The sequence below is a fragment of the Euphorbia lathyris genome, chromosome 6 (assembly GCF_963576675.1).
Source record: "Euphorbia lathyris chromosome 6, ddEupLath1.1, whole genome shotgun sequence".
NCBI lineage: Eukaryota > Viridiplantae > Streptophyta > Magnoliopsida > Malpighiales > Euphorbiaceae > Euphorbia > Euphorbia lathyris.
The window spans coordinates 43,641,312-43,661,476 of NC_088915.1; the positions used below are offsets into that span (position 1 = coordinate 43,641,312).

The window sequence follows — 20,165 nt, forward strand, 5'->3', positions numbered from 1 at the left end:
ATAAAGATAAAATTAACTATTTTCTCTTTAATTTTTGACTTTCTTTAATATCGTAAATCAATTTGAATAGTATTTACTAATGGAATCAATATATTTGAAAATGGTACAAATACAAAATTTATTTTTATATTTTTGCCAAAATTTAATTTTCTTTTTACGTCGGTCATGAATTTGAAAATTTTACGTTACAGACAAAAAGTACACCGCAAGCCCCACCAAGTTTATCAAACGACGCTCACTATCCTTTTCTATTGCCGAAGCGCATGTTAGCCTGGCAAGTAGAACTGTTTCTATTTTACTTTCAAGTGCGCAGTACGCTTCTATCCGTCCTACTGTCAAGTTATGAAGAGCTCATTCTGAACTTTACAGATAGAAGAGACTGCTTTTGCGAGGGAAAAATAATTCTCGAAGATTGAGCTAGTGGTATCAGGTCAGTGTGTGCGATAAAAATGGAAGGTGAGCCGACTCGGATAATGATAGCTGTGAACGAGTCAACTATCAAAAGCTATCCACATCCCTCCATTAGCAGCAAAGGTGCTTTCGACTGGACCCTTGAAAAGATCGTTCGCTCTAACACGGCTGGTTTTAAGCTTCTCTTCCTCCACGTCCAAGTCCCGGATGAAGACGGTTTCACTCTCCTTCTCTTTCTCTTTCTTTCAAATTACCGCTTTAGAGATCGTTGATTATTAGTAAAATTGTTAAAACTTCTTTCTTATGAGTACCTGCGTTTTGATTAAGGATAATCGCAAGGTGTACCTGGATTAATGCTTTTTTTAGTTTACTTTTGTCTTTGAATTTGATGTCTTGTGTATGTATTGCTAAATTTCTTCTGTTTAGATAGAAATAATAGAAAAGGGAAAAAGAAGTGAGACTGAATTACTATTTGTTATTGATATTGATACCGAAAACATGAAACTAGTGTTGATAGAGTTTTGTACTTTTTGCTGTTAACCAAATGATCGAATGGTGAAGGAGCTAAGGAAACAATTTGATATAGAGGAACGTCCTAACCTGATTATGTGAAAACCTTGCTTCGAGCCTCATTTATTTCATTATTTAGATCGCATGTAAGTATCTCGATTAGGTTTTGTTTCCTATTAGTTTCATTTGAAAAGATAGATTGAGAGTTTTCGGGTTTAGGGTTTAGGGTTTAGGGTTTAGGCAAGGCTAACAAGATGATCTGAGTGGGATAGATTCAGAAAGGCATAATTGCTGCATGTGTTCTTTTGTTGTTTTACACAAACTGATGGTGAACTAAGGCTTGACAGAACTGTAAGACCACCCTGTGACTTCTGACCTAATTGTCACGATTCAAACCTCAGTAGAACCTTTCTGTAATTCAAGGAAGCTGCTGTTAATATATGACACTCAGCATGTAGCTATTGTAACCTTTATTCATACATAACTTCAGCTTATGAGTTGGTTGTATGTGTTGATAGAAGTAGAACATTGAGAGATAGAGAAAGAGAGAGGAATGTCGACTAGAGAGAGAGAGAGAGGGAAGTCGACGGTAGAGAGAGAGAGAGAGAGAGAGAGTGAGTGATTGATTGAGTAAAGTCCCTTGATTAGGGTTTCATTGATAAGATTGTATATATATAACAGGTATTGTAAACCTAATAGACTACTGAATAGAACAGTATAATCCTACTATACGTGTGATACAAGTATAACTCTATAAGTATTAGGAGGGTAATTATCCTGAAGATAATTAGGAGAGATAATACTGAATATTATCTCTAACAGTATGAACTCATGCTGCGCCTGTAATCTTGTTGAGCTTGGCTTACTTTTGGAATGCAAGCAAGAACCTTTCTGCAGAAACATAAAAATGAAACAACATTTATCCTTCATCATGAATTTCAGTGTTCCTGGTTTTCATCACAAAATAGTTTGATCCTTGAATTGGTCAAACTTCAGACATGTTCACGCTTCTTATATGATTTACAACTTTCAGTTTCTCTTCTCATCCTCATTTGCATATGTTCTTAATACATAATATGTCGTAATGCCTTGAATCAGTATAACATACTACGATAGGAAGCAACGGGGTCTCGCTGCCCGGTCAGCGAGTCGGGGTCCGGGGGAGTCGCCCCCGGCCCGACGGTATATCTTGTTTCCTATTCGGATTAGTATTGTGTTTCGGTTTTCTGTTTGGATTCGACATTGTGGGTTCCAAGTCGGATTAGGTCGTGGGTTCCAAGTCGGATTAGGTTAGATTGAGTATTATAAATACTCCATTATGTAAACCTAATTTGTAATCTGATTTTCGCCTCCTAATAAATATTATTCTCCTTCTGCCTGTGGACTAGCCAACACAACGTTGGTGAACCACGTAAATCTGTGTTTCGATTGTTTGTTTATTTATCTTTCGTTAATTCCGCACAACATAATATTACAAAAAACATCAGTTGCCTAATGGTTTCCTGTGTACGTTCTGCCAGGTTTTGATGATATGGATAGTATATATGCATCTCCTGAGGATTTTAAGAGCATGAAACAGAGGGATAAGATCAGAGGAATTCATCTCCTGGAGTATTTTGTTGATAGATGTCACCATATGGGGGTAATTGAAATTACTTGTTAATGGGTACTGATACTGCAGGATTACTCAGTTCCTAGTATATTGTCAACTTTTGAGGTCAATATAGAATAACTGATTGAATGCATTAGTTGTTAATACAGCTCTGGTTTCATTAGTTTGTGTTGAATTGTGGTAGATTATGTGTGAAGCTTGGGTTAAGCACGGTGATCCTAAGGAAGTAATCTGCCATGAAGTGAAAAGAGTGCTGCCAGATCTTCTGGTGGTTGGGTGTCGGGGGCTTGGTCCTTTCCAGAGGTATATTAAAAAAAAAAAGAAAAATCACACATATCCTATTGGATTTACCAAATAGGTTTCTCTGGTGTTAATCAAATATTAAAATGTGTAGTTAGGTGTATAATTAAAATGTTGGAAGTGCAGGGTATTTGTTGGAACAGTGAGTGAATTCTGCCAAAAGCACGCAGAGTGTCCTGTTATCTCAATCAAGCGTAGAGCTGAGGAAACTCCTGATGATCCTGTTGACGACTGATGTATGTTTCCTTCTCAACAATAATACTAATGTGATATTTAATGAAGACTAGTATTGTTGTATTTTGCCAAGGATCAACAGTGCTATGCTCTGCTGTGCTGACTAAAGAGTGCTTGCTTATGTGTGTCTATCATTTCCTCGACTTAATTCCAATTTGAATATGAAATAATACAAAATTTAAGTTCCTCTAACTTTATACTGTCAATAAATAAAATGTTCTTTTTTCTTAAAAATACTTATAATTCAATATCATAATATAACAGTATTAAAAGTATTTTTATTTTTGTACACTTATTAAATTCTGCAACAGCTTGTTATAAAGTTATGCATTTTTTGCACTAGGCTATCAAATTAAATTCTTAAAATTCTAATTCTGATGGCTGGACATGCTGAAATCCCCAAGAACTCATCGCATGTGACGAGTTCCTCAGGCAACATGCCCACAGATAGGCTAACGGTTAAGGATTTAGGTGCCTTAAAACTTTTTCCTTCTAAGCTAAAAAAATTCAGATTTTTTTTGGAAGAATTTATTCATTTTCAACAAAGGCCTGCCCTTAACTTCGTAATCCATCATATTCAAGCAGAGTAAATGATTTAGTTTTATTATTAAAAAAACAAGATTTAGTTTTAGAAAGCGAGTTTGTAGGTATATTATGGTAATGCATCATGTTTATTAATGGGCTTAATACATCACTTTACCCTTAAATTTATCCAAAAAGCTTGATTGATCTCCTGAACTTTCAAAATGTCTTGATAGTCCTTTCAATTTGCATAAAATATTTAGTTAGCCCTGTGAACTTGCGTAAAATGTAATCAATTAATCACTCGGTTGCAAAAAAAATAAGTTAAATGCAAAAGATGTTATTAAATAATTTAAAAATAGATTAAAAATGAAGTTGTTACTTGCTCAACTATAAAATTTGTCTTTTCTAATATTAGAATCGCATACACTGGGGTTAAACTTCTAAATGGTGTTAATTTTAAAAATAATTCTTTGTTTAGGTATAGTTAAAAATTATTTCTTTAGGAGGGGTTGTTTTTAAACTTTAGTTAAAAAGTAGTCCCATTATGGTGCTTTATCCACCGTAGTGGATAAAAAGATATTTTTTCACCCATTACGACGGCGCAGGCGTAGTAATGGATTAAAAGCAGCAACGTTGGCAGTGGCATCACATGCGACTGCCAACTCTCCTTCCTTTTTTTAAAGGAAGAAGACAATAACATATAAAAATAAAATTATAATATATAATTTTGTTATTTTTTATTAAAAATTATTTTTATATTATATATGTTATGAATTTTGTATTTTTAGAGTATAGTATATAATTCACATTACCAAGCTTAAACCCCTCAAAGCCTATATAACATTACAAACTGAGTAGTTCGATACTTGTAGGAATAAATCTTGTGGATTCGATACATGGACTTGTCCAGATTATTACTTGATAACGACGGGGTACACTTATCCCTTAGTGAGTCTCAAATTGGGCATCTGTCCTGAGGCGCATCAAGTTTTTAGCGCCGTTGCTGGGGATTTATTTCTCTGCAATATCGAACCAAAGGTCGAATTTGTTAGTTTAGGCATTTATTCTGTTTATAATTCTTGTTTTATACTTGTTCATATGTTAAATAAATTAGGTTATGTCTTTTCTATTTTGTTCATATGTTAAAACTATATGATTATATCATGTTATATTGTAAAAATTTGTACTACTTATTTCTATTTTGCCAAAAACAACTTTAAGTATCCCTGTATAATTGTGTGAATTGTATAATAAAACTGTATACTAGATAATTATGCTTTCCTTTTCTTGGAAATCATGTTTATTTTATTTATCTTTTCTTTTCAGCTTATCCATACTCGATCCGCGGAATTACCTTGTGTCCCTCTTCATCTTGAACTTGAACGTACTCTTCGCAGAATCAGGCAAATCGAGAATAGCAAGCCAGCTGAGATAATCAAACGTATCAAAATGACAGATCCAGAGACCAACACTGAAACGGGCACTGATACCCGCTCAATGAGCGAGATTTTAGCACCACACAGATGAAGGAAAATAGACAAGTCTGGGCGCAGCGAAATTATAAAATTTTATCTATTTTATCTATTTCTCTTTTCCAAGATTTGTTAATTGTTATTTCATATAAAGAGGGATAGAATGAAATACTTTTTCTGAAGAACTATCTACAGTTGCAAACGAAGTGCCCACAACTCTTAATCCGTGTATCACGAACAACAAAAGAAACAATACAGAAAAGAATAACTAATCAGTAATCAATCTTAATAATAGCAATCACAATTATTGCCTCTAACAGAAATCGATACGAGATCAAAGAGAGAGTAAGAATTAATGTAAATTAGCCAAGACGAAGATGGAATGGTTCCTCCTCCTTTCTCATTGTGTTCGAAATTTAAGGGTTAGGGTGTCTATTTATAGACTTCTCAAAACCCTAATCCGAGTTGTGTTAGGTAATTAAATAATTAGAATCTTATTCGGAATAGGATTACTAATTAGATAATTAAATAAACATTTTATTATTATCTAAATAATAACTAATTATATCTAGATAATATTATTAATCAAATTAATAATTTAATTATTGTTAGGGATAATTAATTAGAGTTTCAATCCTATTAAAATCTCTAATTAACATTATCAGATAATCCTTTAATTTAATTCACAACCATAATCAAATTATAATTATTAATCAAATTAATTTATCCCTAATTAATCTACAAATTTCGGCCCATGTATAGTGTCTCACTAATTACATTTTCGTCCCCTGGTTCCAAGTCCCATATGCAACCCATTAGGTCCTTTATTGCCAGTAGTCGTATATATCCTTTGAAATTAATTCATCACGATTATTTCAACATATATATAACGGAATACCGTCGCGAGTTGTTACTAGCAGAACCTATGATATTCCCCCAGAGCAATTAAGAAGTCAGGTTGATAACTGACGTTAACCTTTCTGCATTAGGTACAGTATAATACGATCCATCATCAACTATATCCTGTTGGTCAATTCCTTATAACCATGGAACGTGTCAATGTTACATATAACGAAGAGTCCGTTTTACTTATACAGGTTGAATTCACTCTGAAAGATAAGTTAAGTGAAATTTCCATTTCTACTCTTAACTCTATCACCTTGCAAGGATTTCAGTTAATTCACCACAAGCGGCCAGTTGGATATATCTCCCACTTATCGGGAGTGACGAATGCTCAATGTGACATTAACTATTCTGCAATTACTTTGTGTGATACCCAACCCTGCTCTCACACACCCCAGGCTCTCACCTGTTGGATCGTGCTCGCACAGAATCAAAGTATCGGACTCCATAATCCAGAATCACTAATTAACGAATGTTTGAGTCTGAGGATTAGTTATACCTACTAATACCAATGAGATGAACAGTTGACACATTAGATAAATCAATCCATACTGTTATCTCAAGTCGGGTCCCAATCCTAATGAACTCCTTCACCGGATCAATGTAACTGTCTAGATATCTAAATATCTAAAGCTTGTGAGATCAGCTTTCTGTCTCGACAGAAAACATTGTTACATGCAAGTCTCAATAGTAATATGCCAACCCTTATAACATATTACTTGACTTGGGTTGATTTTAAGTTTATTGATCTTATTATAAAGTATAGTCTCACTTCATGCTTGTATGAACACTTTATAATTACTTAAACAAACTTAGGATTACTTTCTTTATGAAAGATTTGTGCCTTTATATATAGTTATATTTTATGCTATATATCTGATTAAACAAATGATTAAATAAACAATTTATTCATTAATATTTATATCCTAAAATAATTGTCTTTAGGACACTAAACTCCAACAACAGACACCAGCATCTGTTTGGGATCGTGGCTCCAAACATCCCAGCTAACTCTTATGAGATCAAGTCGGGAATAATTCACTTGATCCAACAAGCAGGGCTGTTCGAAGGAGAGGTGCAGGAGAGCCCGAATGATCATCTGGATCGCTTTCTGATGTGTGCAGACACCGCGAGGACAAATGGAGTTCCTCAGGATGCTGTTAGACTGAAGCTTTTTCCGTTCTCACTAATCGGACAAGCTTTGGAACAGCTGAGATCGCTAGAGCCCGGGTCAATCATTACATGGGCAAGACTGGAGAAGGAGTTCCTCTCTTACTACTTTCCTCCTTCCAAGACGGTGATGCTGAGGAGTGAAACCACTTCATTCCACCAACCCGAGCACGAGTCGCTCCACACATCCTGGACCAGATTTAGGAAGATGCTACTCATGTGCCCTCATCATGATATACCTAAACATCAATTGGTGAGCGTCTTCTATCACGGTTTGACGCCCACTAATCGAGCTACTGTCGACTCCGGTACAGGTGGAGATCTGTTTAGGAAGACTGCAACAGAGGCATATGAGATGATCAACAAGCTGGCAAGGAAGAGTGTGCAGTGGCAGGAAGAGAAACTCGCTGGCCCCTGAAGGTAGCGGGTGTTTGTTGTGGAAGATCAGGACCAGAACCTGGTTGTAACGGAGCTGAGCAAGAAGATGGACGTACTGTTGGCGAAATTCAGCCAACCTCCCACTTGTGTGCATTATGGCAACGACCACCATGGAAAGGAATGTCAAGCTAGTAGCCCTTTCGCTGGAGATGGGATGAAGATGGTCAACTATGTTGGGGGACAACAGAGGTACAATCAGAACTTCAACAACTACAACCCCAACAACTACAACTCCTACAACAACAATAATTGGAGGAAGCCTCAGCACCCGAACTTATCTTACGGGAGCTCAAACCAGAACATGCTAAGGCTTCCCAACGGGTTTGTCCAGGAGCACAGAGAGCAGGGGCTTGGCATGCCCCCATATCAACAGCAGAACTAAGGTCCTATGCCACCTTCCAAGGAGCCTGATGAAGTGGTGACCCTCTTGAATGAAATTTCAGCCAGACTTGCCAATAATGAAGCCTTCTGCAAAGATCTGAGCAATCAGGTAGCTCAGATTAATAGGGATAGGGAAGAAAGGCCACAGGGTTCTCTCCCGAGCACAACTGATGGGAGAAGCTGATCTTCTATTTTAGTTTAGTTTTATTTTCCTGCTTTCTATATTAGATTTATTTTTGCTTTTCATTTATTGAAGAACAATTGATGGGAGAAGCTGATCTTCTTTTTATAAATCGGAATCGACAAACGGGTTCTAGATTTCTCTCTTTCCCTTTTATCTTTTACCTTTATATTCACTTGAAGATGTTTTCCATTATTCCTTTACTCCCTATTGCTATGATTGGTTTGTTTATGAACTGATCCCATCCAATTTGGGATGGGGATGAAATTGATTGTATGAATATGTATGATTAGGGACCTAGGGCCTTTGATTGATCAGTTTATGCATGCTTAATGCCTTGAAATTATCAGGAATAAGATTATTGCTAGAATGAGACTCGATGACGATCAACTAGGCTGCTTTGTGCATATAATTGCGCCTAATTCCTATGAACCTGATAAAGATAGGATTATAGATAGATAAGAACCTGACCATGAAATTATCTATGCTGAACCTGTGTAAACCTGACCTCGCTAGAGACCACTAAGAGTGCGGCTTAGTGGCTGGGCTATGGTTTTAGCCTTAGTTGCCAAAGAACCTAATGCTTTGCATGACCTAGGGTATATGCCTAATCAAGCCGTCACCCGAATGCATGTGAATAGGTTAGATAAATCTTATACATATTTGTCTTTCTTATTATGGCAAGTACCGTCAATCACTGGTAAAACATAAATCTGAACTCCCTAAACCCATACATAGGATTTAATCAAAGGATTCCTCATCCTGGATTCTACCATCCGTTAATTCACTTTCTACCCTGTTAATTGTTCACTTTATTTTGTTATGTTATTGCTTTCAATTCATTTAGTTAATTATTAAAAACCCAAACATTTATTCAACCCCCTAAATGATTAGATCAACCTAGGTAGATTTACTAATTATAACAAATAGTCTTTGTGGTTCAATCTCGTGCTTAGCACAATATTACTTGTTGCGATAGGATACACTTGTCCTATTAACCGTTATATATTTTACGAGCATCAATTTTTGGGCGTCGTTGCCGGGGACTATTTCGATTATAATCTGTGTAAATTGAATAGGTTGAAATAATTGTTTAGATTTGTATATTAAAAAAATGAAAAATTTTGTGTCGTCTCGCCGGGACACCTGGCTGTCTCGACGAGACACAAAATAAAAAAAACATTGTTTTAAAAAAAAAAAATTCTCACCTCGTCGAGACATTGTTCATCTCGACGAGACGGACAAAATTTTAAAAAAAAAATTAAATTTTTTTCTTTTCTTTTGCTTTGTCTATTCTTATGTTTGTTTTTTTTTTCTATTGGCAGAACCCTCTAATAAGAAAACTCACCGACGCCGGATTGATTTTCAGGACTTCTGCTTGGATTTGAACAATTTAGCATCGGACATTCGGAGTTGGATTGATCGCCACCCCCGAGGGAGTTTTCCTATCCTATTTCTTTTTTGCACTTTACTTACGTTTTACTTTTATGGATTTTTAGAAGTAAATGCATGTTGTAAGTGTGGGGGAGGAGATAATAGGATAGGATGATTTTTGGTTCTTGCCATTTGCATGTTTCCATTTTTATTTTTCTATATTAGGTTGCATGTTTATTATGTTTTTGTTTAAATTTTAGGATTTCATACTTTATGTTTCTGTTTGCTTTTTATTTTTCTAGGAATAAAAAATCCTAGGCAGTTGAATTTGATACATGTAGCTAACCCGACAATACAGTTGACAATGCGTTTAAAAATTTGCACATTCTAAATGAAATTGATGCATGCGAAAAATTTTGAACAATGTTTGAGTCCCCAAATAGTATTGTTTGCCTAAAATTGACATGGAACGAAACGTTAGTTGAGGCTAGGTTGATACAAATAACCGCTGAATTGTGAGTTAGAGCCATAAAGATCAATATTTTAGACTCATATTTAGGAACAACTGATCTCTTAGGTGAAACATTACATTTATTGTCATTGTGCTCATAGGAATTGCATCCAATACTGGTTGAATTTTGTGTTTTTATTAAACTTGAAATGATTAGGCAACCTAGGTATAGCCCTTTGTGAAATTTAGCCTATTTCTTTGTTTCTCCAAAATCCCTTAACAAATCCACTAGATAAGCCCCTTTGAGTCTATAACCCTGTTACAAACCTTAGCCCCCTTAAATACCCTTTCTCACCCAAGTTAATTGACTCAATTTAGCTTTGATAAATCCTTAGACACACATATCCTTCAAATTCCCGCTAGCAATCATTAAAAGGTTGTAATTTTAATAGAAGAATCAACATTTGCCCATTTGAATTTCACTATTTTCCCCTCTATTAAAAAAATGGTTAAAAACCAAATAAAAAATAAAAATAAATACATTATAGAGGAAAGGATAAAAGACATGCTTATATTTTAGTTGCTTCCCGAATACTTCATTGAATCACAAAAACAACCTTGAGCTTAAACCTTCTTATACATAGCGGAAAACGTGTCCCTTTTGGATTCTGACTTGCTTGAGGACAAGCAAGATTTAAGTGTGGGGAGGTGGTTGATAGCTCCCTAATTTTGTGTCCTTTTTGCAAAAATTTTAACTATTTGAGTCATTAACTTTTTGCCTAAAATTCCCTTTTTCCTAATCCAACCTCTAGCCTATGTTACAACCCTAAAAGACCTATGATCTTGTTTAATTTTAATGCATTAATTTTGACCGGATGGATGATGCAATCCCAACGTGACCACTTTGTGCAATAAAATGTAGAGCGTTTACAAATAAAAACATTTACACCCAAACACTTGAACGTTAGAGTGACCACCTGTGAGCTATCAATTTTAGTTCTCTTCTTTCGTTTTCATGAAGTGTTGATCGATAAACCAATTAATCAGTTTTGGAGACTCGTCTGAGGTTCATTATGTTTTTAATTGCAAAATAAGTAGTCTGAACTGTTGTGGATAATAGAGTGCAGTAGATTCTTGTTTTTGTATGGGAGCTATTTGTTGATTTTTTGCTGTTTTGGATTCTGTCTTGCTTGAGGACAAGCAAGATTCAAGTGTGGGGATGTTGATAGCTCCCTATTTTATAGTGTTTTTAGGATTAATTTAGATTGTTTTACTTTAGTCTTTAGTTAATTTAGATGTTAATTTGATAGTTTTTAGTTAAATTATGTATTTTCCTTTATTTATGGCATTTTCGGTGTTTTCAGGGATTTCCAGGGACTATTCGAGCATTTTCGAACCAGACCCAAGCCTTTTGGAGCATTTTCGGACTATTCACGGACCGTCGGAGCACTTTTGGGATTCATCAGGGACCATTAGAGCATCTTTCGGAAGCTCAGGGACCTAAACAGATAAAAGCCGGAGCAAAATCGCCCCAATTAGGACCTGTCTCGTCGAGACATTACCTGTCTCGTCGAGACAGGTCCTCTTCTCGTCGAGACACTCCTTGTCTCGACGAGACGAGGCAGGGGAAGGCGCACCAACGCATTCCCCTTTACTGGAATGCGCGGATTTGGGCCTGGAGGCCCACTAAAACACTATGTAATTTTCTATTTTGCCCCTGTGACATTAGAGTTTTCTCCCTAACTCTATAAATCGGGAGATTCATTCATTCATTATGGCCCCTTCCTTCTTCCTCTTTCACAATGTAGACAATTAATTAGTTTTAGCTTTTAGTTTAGTTTTATTTTCCTGCTTTCTATATTAGATTTATTTTTTCTTTTCATTTATTGAAGAACAATTGATGGGAGAAGCTGATCTTCTATTTTATAAATCGGAATCGACAAACGGGTTCTAGATTTCTCTCTTTCCCTTTTATCTTTTACCTTTATATTCAATTGAAGATGTTTTCCATTATTCCTTTACTCCCTATTACTATGATTGGTTTGTCTATGAACTGATCCCTATCCAATTTGGGATGGGGATGAAATTGATTGTATGAATATGTATGATTAGGGACCTAGGGCCTTTGATTGATCAGTTTATGCATGCTTAATGCCTTGAAATTGTCAGGAATAGGATTATTGCTAGAATGAGACTCGATGACGATCAACTAGCCTGCTTTGTACATAAAATTGCGCCTAATGCCTATGAATCTGACAAAGATAGGATTATAGATAGATAAGAACCTGACCACAGAATTATCTATGCTGAACGTGTGTAAACCTGACCTTGCTAGAGACCACTAGGAGTGCGGCTTTGTGGCTGGGCTACAGCTTTAGCCTTAGTTGCCAAAGAACCTAATGCTTTGCATGACCTAGGGTATATGCTTAATCAAGCCGTCACCCGAATGCATATGAATAGGTTAGATAAATCTTGTACACATTTGTCTTTCTTATTATGGCAATTACCGTCAATCACTGGTAAAACATAAATCTGAACTCCCTAAACCCATAAATAGGATTTAATCAAAGGATTCCTCATCTTGGATTGTACCATCTGTTAGTTCACATTCTACCCTGTTAATTGTTCACTTTATTTTGTTATGTTATTGCTTTCAGTTCATTTAGTTAATTATTAATCAACCGCTTTTTCGTAAAAAACGATCCTCAACCGCTTTTTCGTTTCAATTAAAAAACGATCCTAAGCCACTTTTTTGTTTCAATTAAAAACGATCCTCAACCGCTTTTTCTTTTCTAATGACATTGGCCTTCCATGCTTTGCGATTTTGAGCGAAGCTCGAACCTCTAATGTTTTTTTGCTTTTAACGAAATCAATCCTCAACGTTTTGCGATTTCGAATGAAGCTCGAACCTTTAACGTGCTTGTGTTTCTAATTGCTTTTGAGCTTTTTCTTCTACAGTTGGCTTATTTTGTCTAAAGATCTTCATCATGGTTCGTACTAAGCAAACATCAAGACATATATTCGAAGCACTGGGGCCACACTCCTTAGATGTATTAGCCTTGTGTGTTCCTACTTGTCTATCTCAAGATGATGTTCGTACTTTCAAGACCACATTCTCGTTTCCGTTTGATTGGGAGGTCCGCCTCCCTTCAGACTCGAAGACTTCTTTTGCTTTCGTGCCTTCAGAATCGTTCACCATTCATGAGGCTCTGTTGGAAATGGGGGTCCGCTTTCCTTTACCTTCTTTCTTCATGGAATTTTTTAAAAACAACAAATTGTCTCCATCTCAGCTTCATCCTTAAGGATGGAGATTGCTTCTGGCGTTTTACGCACTTTGTAACGAGAAAGGAGTAGTTCCAGCCGTCAACCCTTTTCATCTTTTCTACCTTCTCAGATCTTTCAAGGATAAATCTGGGCGATTTTCTCTTCAAAGGACCGATATGTGCGAGGAGGGATTATTCATCAATGATCTTCCTCCCATTGAAAATTATGAAGATAGATGGATCGTTGTTTTTCCTCCTGAAAGGACATGGAATGTTCCTCTTCCCTAGGGCTGGAGTTGGATTAGGCGAGGCGTCTCACATCCATCGCATTCCAAACTTTTAGATAGATATTCGTCAGAGATTCTTATTCTTCAGTATGCGAAAAATCCTCTTAGTCACTTTTTAAAGGCTTACCGTCGTATCACGAATTGTTGGGAGATTGTTCCCTCCTTGACATCTGCGAAAGAAGGCAAGAGTTTTTGCTCTTCATCGGAAAAGACAACCACGATCCCTGGTCTTACGGATACGACATCAACATCTGATTCCGTCAATAGACTCTAGCAAGTGCACTAGATACAAGTAATAAAGTGATAAGTTAAGTATCGTCTCCATAGGGATTGAGGACCAAATTTCACTAGAAAACGTTGCTAAACAGGGTGTTCATGGTGTGTGACTCTTTTATATTGATAGGTGTTGAGAGATGTGAAAACTTGTGACTAAACAAATGACTTTACGAATAAAAATGATTACTTGATAATGATAAACGAGTAGAACAGGCTAAGCACAGCGGAACAGGTTACTGTAAGCTCCTAAACAACCTAATCAGTCATGAATGATGCAACTGAAGTCAAGGTTTCTGCTTTAATGCTCACTTAAGTCAACTCTCATGTGTTCTTAAGATTCTAAGACTTACTAAAACCAACAGCGTCCTAAAGGTTTGTTCTTTCTTGCATTAAGATTGAAGCAGCATTTCAAATGAGAAAACCCTTGATAAAACCACCTAACATTTCTGCTTCGGGGTTGGATGCTTGATAGAGAGTTCGGTGAAGATGAAAGCAGTGTCCTATCATTCATCTAACACAGGCATATATGCATAAGCACTGAAATATAAAGCCTCATCAAACACTTCATACATTAACACCATTCATTCATTAATAGACTTAGGAAGCTTACATCACCGGCCCCAACTGGCCGCACCTATTCAAAAGGATTACTCACTCATACTGGGGAGTGAGCAATCTGCTGGTTCAAAGCTCTGAAACTCCATCTCTGGAGCTTTCTTTCTTCCGGACTAAGTCTATATTTTTCTTTCTCAAAAGATGTGATCCCTTTCCTATCCTTACTACATCTATTTAAAGGAAAGGTCAGGGCCAAAACGGTACCAAAAAAGTATCCGATCAAAATATTACAATAAAAAGTCAATTGTTCAGAAATCTAAAAATGATAAAAGTAGTGAAGATCCTTTTGACCCTTGAACACTCAAGGGTTGAGCTTTCCTTTCATCATGTTGCTTTACGACTGCAGTTATCCGCCTTTCTGCCTGCAGCTACTGTCATACCTACTTTCCTTTCTGTCGATGTCCATCATCAGAAGTTCCGGCGTTTGACCGCTGGATCAAAGAATGGCTCAATCTCCTCTTGGCATGTGCGAAATAGGCTGCTTCCAGACTGTTCGGCTTAAACTTTCCTTATCTGCACAAAAGCACCTATAAGATCTTCCTTCTTGCAATAAAACACAACAAACACCCTTAATTTATTATAATTAATACGTTAAAATGTAGTCAATTTCATGCCTAACAATAGCCCATCCTCGGCTGAGCAATAATTTGATGCTCCTTTGACGTCTGAATTGTCAAGAGATTCTCCACAGTTCATACCTGAGCTTGGTGAATCATTTAAACAGATTATGTTTAAAGATAAGGTTCCTTTGTTAACTCTAAACGCTTTTTTGCTCTTCTACAGGTATGACTTCCACGGGCTGGAAAATTTGTACTTATTGCCCTGAAGACAGGTAACCAAAAGCATAGTAGAGGAGGTGCTCAGGATTTAGTAACTTCTAGAGATGAAACTTCTAAAAAGGTTAAAGCCGCTGATGTGCCTGCTGATAGAGATCTTAGTAAGGAGGCTGAAGCCGACTCGTCGAAGATGGGGGATCCCCTACCTGCTTCTGAGAGTGGAGTTGAGAAAGATATTCCCAGTTTTTGCGCAGGCAGCTTCCATGCTAACAAGGGTGGTCCGGATCTCTCACATCCCAAGGCTCCTCGCATTTCGAGGAGGACACTTCGATCAGAGTCCCTAAATGATCTTCGTCCTTCTTTCCCCTTGTTGGACAGACCTAAGTGATTCTGGAAAGTATATCGAGATGAGCCTACTGTTGAAACACCTTTCCACATGATTTTAATTTGACAAAATTATTTAAGTAATGCTAAAAATATTCTAACACATTAAATTTAAAATGCTTTGATTTATTACACTAATGTGTTTGTTCAATGTTGAGTTTAATTGTGTATAAGACATTGAGATTAAAAAGCCCAAAGGCCCATAAAGTGGAAGTCAAGCCCAAGTCAACACATCAATACCATTCGGCCCAAGAGTTCAAAATGAAGCCGTATCAACTAAAACGACGACTCAGCAAGAGAAGGATCGAGAAGCCTTCGTGGCAAAAGCTTCAAGAAGAAGCTGCTGAGTTGGACGACAAAGCAGTCTGGACAGCGGCAGGCAATGTTCAACTTCTAGACAAAGTATTTCTACTTTGAGAAAAGTTCAGAAGGCACAGAAAGCTGTCTCGTGGACTTTTCCTTAAATGTCGAAACGTTCTGCCAAAGACTGACGAAGACAGAAGATGCGTGAATCCTATTGGCCAACGACGCTGAGCACGCCCAGAGTGATAACGACAGGAAGCCATTTCCCTCCAACGGTTATTTCGAAATTCGAAATGACCAGGTGCCTCAAGTGTCACTATATAAATGCCATCCATTTGCTTCAATCGATACAGAACTTCAAGTTGTCAAAACGCTGACCAAATTCATACTCGAAGATTCTGTGAGAAAAGCAAAGCGAATACCTTACACCAATTTCCATATTATTGTGTAAAAGTCTAGAGTGATTTCCAATCATCTAAAGTGTCTTAGCAATCGTTGTTTAGGACAAACTCTTTATCATTTCTAGAAGAATAGAAAGGAGAGGCTGAGTACTCGGTTATAGTACTCAGCGTAGATATAGGAGTGAGTAGAAGTATAAAGGAAGGTACTATTGTTATACTCAGCTTCTATTTGTAAAAGGTTTCGTGCTCTACCTTTAAAGAGCTCAGTAGAGAATTCAAAAAGCTCGGAACGAGTTCCGGGGACTGAACGTAGGCGGAGAGGCCGAACCAGGATAAGTCTGCTGAGTAATATCTTTCTAACCCTTAAACTCCTTTAATATATATTGCTTGCTGTGAAAACTGACTAAGTAAAAAACGCACGCTGAGTTAAGTTTACTAAGAAGCTGAGTTCAGGAATAGACTCTAAGTGCTATTTTCTGACTCAAGTAAAGAAGCAGACTTAGTCACAAGTTGACTAAGCTTGTGTCTTGAATCTACTTAGTGACGCTGTGTAGTCCTTTTCATAGAAAAAGAAGTCAGCCTTAACGGACAATTTTTTAAATAGTTCTTATCCCCCCCCCCTTGGAACTAACTTGTCACGTTATAAGGGACCAACAAGTGGTATCAGAGCTTAAGAGCTCACTGTGCAAGGTTTAACTACCTTGAGCTGATCCCCACTATGGCTGAGAACAGCACTCGGTTTCTCCCAGGAAATCTGACAACTCAGATTTTACCTGAGGGTCTGTCCATAACTCGACCTCCTCTATTCTTCGGGTCTAACTATACCTTTTGGAAGAATAGAATGAAAAATTTCATTCAAGCAACAAACATGAGCGCATGGCTATCTATAGTCCAAGGCCCATTTGTTCCTGTTGAAACCATTGATGGCCAAACGGTTGTCAAAGCTGAGACTAGATGGACAGAGGATGATCTCAAGAAGCTACAAAATCATGCTTCGGCTATAAACATGCTTCAGTGTGCGTTAGATGCTGCAGAATACAACAAGATTTCAAGTTGTGAGTCAGCGCAGGAGATCTGGAAGAAGCTCGAGGTTACCTATGAAGGAACCAACAAGGTGAAGGAATCCAAAGTCAACCAGCACATGAGGTTGTACGAGCTGTTCGAAATGAATGATGATGAAGGAATCTTTGACATGAACGCAAGGTTCATAAACATCATGAACGAGCTCAAGAGACTTGGAAAGATCTTCACTAAGGAAGAGCAAGTCAAGAAGATTCTTAGGAGTCTTCCTAAAAGCTAGAAAGCAAAGAAAACTGATGTTGAGGAAGCTCAAGACTTAACCACCTACAAGTATGATGAACTCATTGGCTCACTGCTGACCCATGAGATCTCAATGAAGAATTTCGAGGTGAAGGAAAAGTCTGAAGACAATAAGCAAAAGTCTCTTGTCATGAAAGCTGACTCCACTGATGGGAGCTCAACAGACGATGAAGAAATGGCTATGTTCACTAGAAAGATGAAAAGGCTGTTAAAAAAGAATGACAAATATTCTAAGAAGCCTTACAAGAAGTTTGATAAGTACAAAGCTGACTCCAGCGACAGCAAGTACAAAAAGGACAGCTCAAAGCCCATTACATGCTTTGAATGTCATCAAACTGGCCATATCAAGTCAAGCTGTCCCTCGCTGAGGAAAGAAAGGAAGAACGGCAAGAAGGCAATGGTGGCAACCTGGAGTGATAGTGATGACTCATCATCATCTGAAGCTGATGCCACTGAGTCAGCAAAGATCTGCTTCATGGCAGATGAGCTTACTGAGCCGTGTGTTTCTGAGCATGCTGACCCCTCCATTGCATCTGACGATGAGGAACACTCAACTGAGGTAATCTCACTACCCTTGCTCAGAAATGAAATGGTTAATACCATGAGTGACCTTTATACACTTGTCAAAAAGTGTAATAAAAAGGTTAGAGCACTCAGCAGGCGATGTGACGAGGTTGAGGAGGTCAAACTGAGTGACCTTCGATATATTCTCCAGGACACTTCGATTTTGCATAGTAATGTAGAAATCATGCAAAAGTTTGTCACTGAGGTCCAATCAGATTCTAAGAAACTGAGGAAGGACGTCACATCAATTCAGAACCAACTTAAGGTTCCGAATAAAAGAAATAATCCTCTGAACACTGAGTACCGAAGTACTAGTCAGCAGAGATGGAATCCTCAGCGGAATGTCCAGTGTGACTTCTGTGGGAAGAAAGGACACACCACAAAGGTGTGCTGGCACGCTCAGCATTGGGGTGCTGACCAGTCAGTGAGACATCCTAAACGGAAGGTCAGCTGTGACTTTTGTGGAAAGAATGGACACACTGTCCAAGTGTGTCGTCATAAAATGAAATATGATGCTTTACTTGTTGAACCTAACAAGCAAGGACCCAAAAAGAATTGGGTACCTAAAAGCAACTAGCTATATTACAGGTGAGCCTGAGGTGTGCTGAGAAGTCAAAGATGTGGTATATTGACAGCGCATGCTCGAGGCATATGACTGGTGATGAAACTCAGTTCATCACGTTTGTGCGTAAACGAGGAGGAAGTGTAAGTTCTGGAGACAACAATAAGGGTAAGATAGTAGGGTCAGGAACCATTGGTGGCAATCCTACTATTGAGTCAGTCTCCCTAGTCAGCGGACTCAAATATAACTTACTCAGCGTAGCTCAGCTATGTAACAATGGGAGAAAAGTTATATTTGATGACACTGGATGTAAAATATTCGAGGGTAAAACAAATGAGTTAATTTTAACTGCCCCTCGTATTGATAATGTCTTTATGTTGAACTTGGAAAAGAAGTTTTCAAAAACTGTATGCTTAGTGTCAAAGGAAGAAAATTTCTGGCTATGGCATAGGAGACTTGGTCATGTAAGCATGGACCTCCTGGCCAAATTAGCAAGAAAGCAATTGGTTGAGGGTCTGTCAGAACTTAAATTTGAAAAAGATCAACTATGCCACGCTTGCCAAGCTGGAAAACAAACCAAACAATCTTTTTATAGTAAAAACATTGTCTCAACTAAGCGTCCATTAGAGTTACTACACTTGGATCTCTTCGGTCCAGTCCAGCCGCTGAGCTTGGGTGGAAGAAGATTTTTCTTGGTCATTGTACATGACTTTTCTCGGTACACTTGGATCATCTTGCTGAGTAGCAATGATGAAACCTTTGAGACATTTTCAAATTTGGTAAGAAAACTTGAAAATGATAAAGACCTTAAGTTAGCTCACATCCGAAGTGATAATGGTGGAGAATTCAAGAACCAACAGTTTGTTGAATTCTGTGAAACCAACGGCATTGACCATAATTTCTCTGCTCCTAGAACGCCTCAACAAAATGGGGTTGTTGAAAGGAAAAATAGAACCTTGGTTGAAATAGCCAGGACAATGCTGAGTGAGCATAGGCTTCCAAAGTACTTTTGGGGAGAAGCTGTCAACACAACGTGCTATATTCTTAATAGGGCTCTTGTTAGACCTATACTAAAGAAAACCCCCTACGAACTTTGGAAAGGACGAAAGCCCAACATTGGATACTTTCGTGCCTTTGGCTGTAAATGTTTTATCTTAAATACTAAAGATAGCCTAGCTAAGTTTGACTCAAAAGCTGATGAAGATAAGTTTGACTCAAAAGCTGATGAAGCTATCTTTTTAGGCTACTCAACAAACAGCAAAGCATACAGAGTTTTCAATAAACGAACTCAAGTCTTAGAAGAGTCAGTACATGTTGAGTTCGATGAAACTAACTCTGCAGGTAGATACCAGCCGCTGACCGAGGATGACCCACACTCAGCACCCGCTGACCAAGAAACATCCGCTGAGTCATTTCCTCAAGGGCTGACCAAAGGTAAAAGTGAAACTCAAA

General features: G+C 37.6%; 1 protein-coding gene across 1 annotated transcript; it reads left to right on the top strand.

Annotated features, from left to right (window-relative positions):
- The first annotated feature begins 346 nt into the window (after positions 1–346).
- LOC136233983 (universal stress protein A-like protein) lies at positions 347–3,259 on the top strand. Its single transcript, XM_066023722.1, has 4 exons — positions 347–627; positions 2,442–2,563; positions 2,718–2,836; positions 2,960–3,259. The coding sequence occupies exons 1-4, from the start codon at positions 450–452 to the stop codon at positions 3,066–3,068; spliced, it is 528 nt and encodes a 175-aa protein (XP_065879794.1). The 5' UTR covers positions 347–449; the 3' UTR covers positions 3,069–3,259.
- Positions 3,260–20,165: the final 16,906 nt, after the last annotated feature.

Bases quoted from the DNA above. Each gene is read 5' to 3' on its own strand.
- LOC136233983 (XM_066023722.1), top strand. From the start codon at position 450: ATGGAAGGTGAGCCGACTCGGATAATGATAGCTGTGAACGAGTCAACT. The intron at 628-2,441 runs GTTTCACTCTCC...ACGTTCTGCCAG, and splicing joins CCAAGTCCCGGATGAAGACG to GTTTTGATGATATGGATAGT. The intron at 2,564-2,717 runs GTAATTGAAATT...GAATTGTGGTAG, and splicing joins ATAGATGTCACCATATGGGG to ATTATGTGTGAAGCTTGGGT.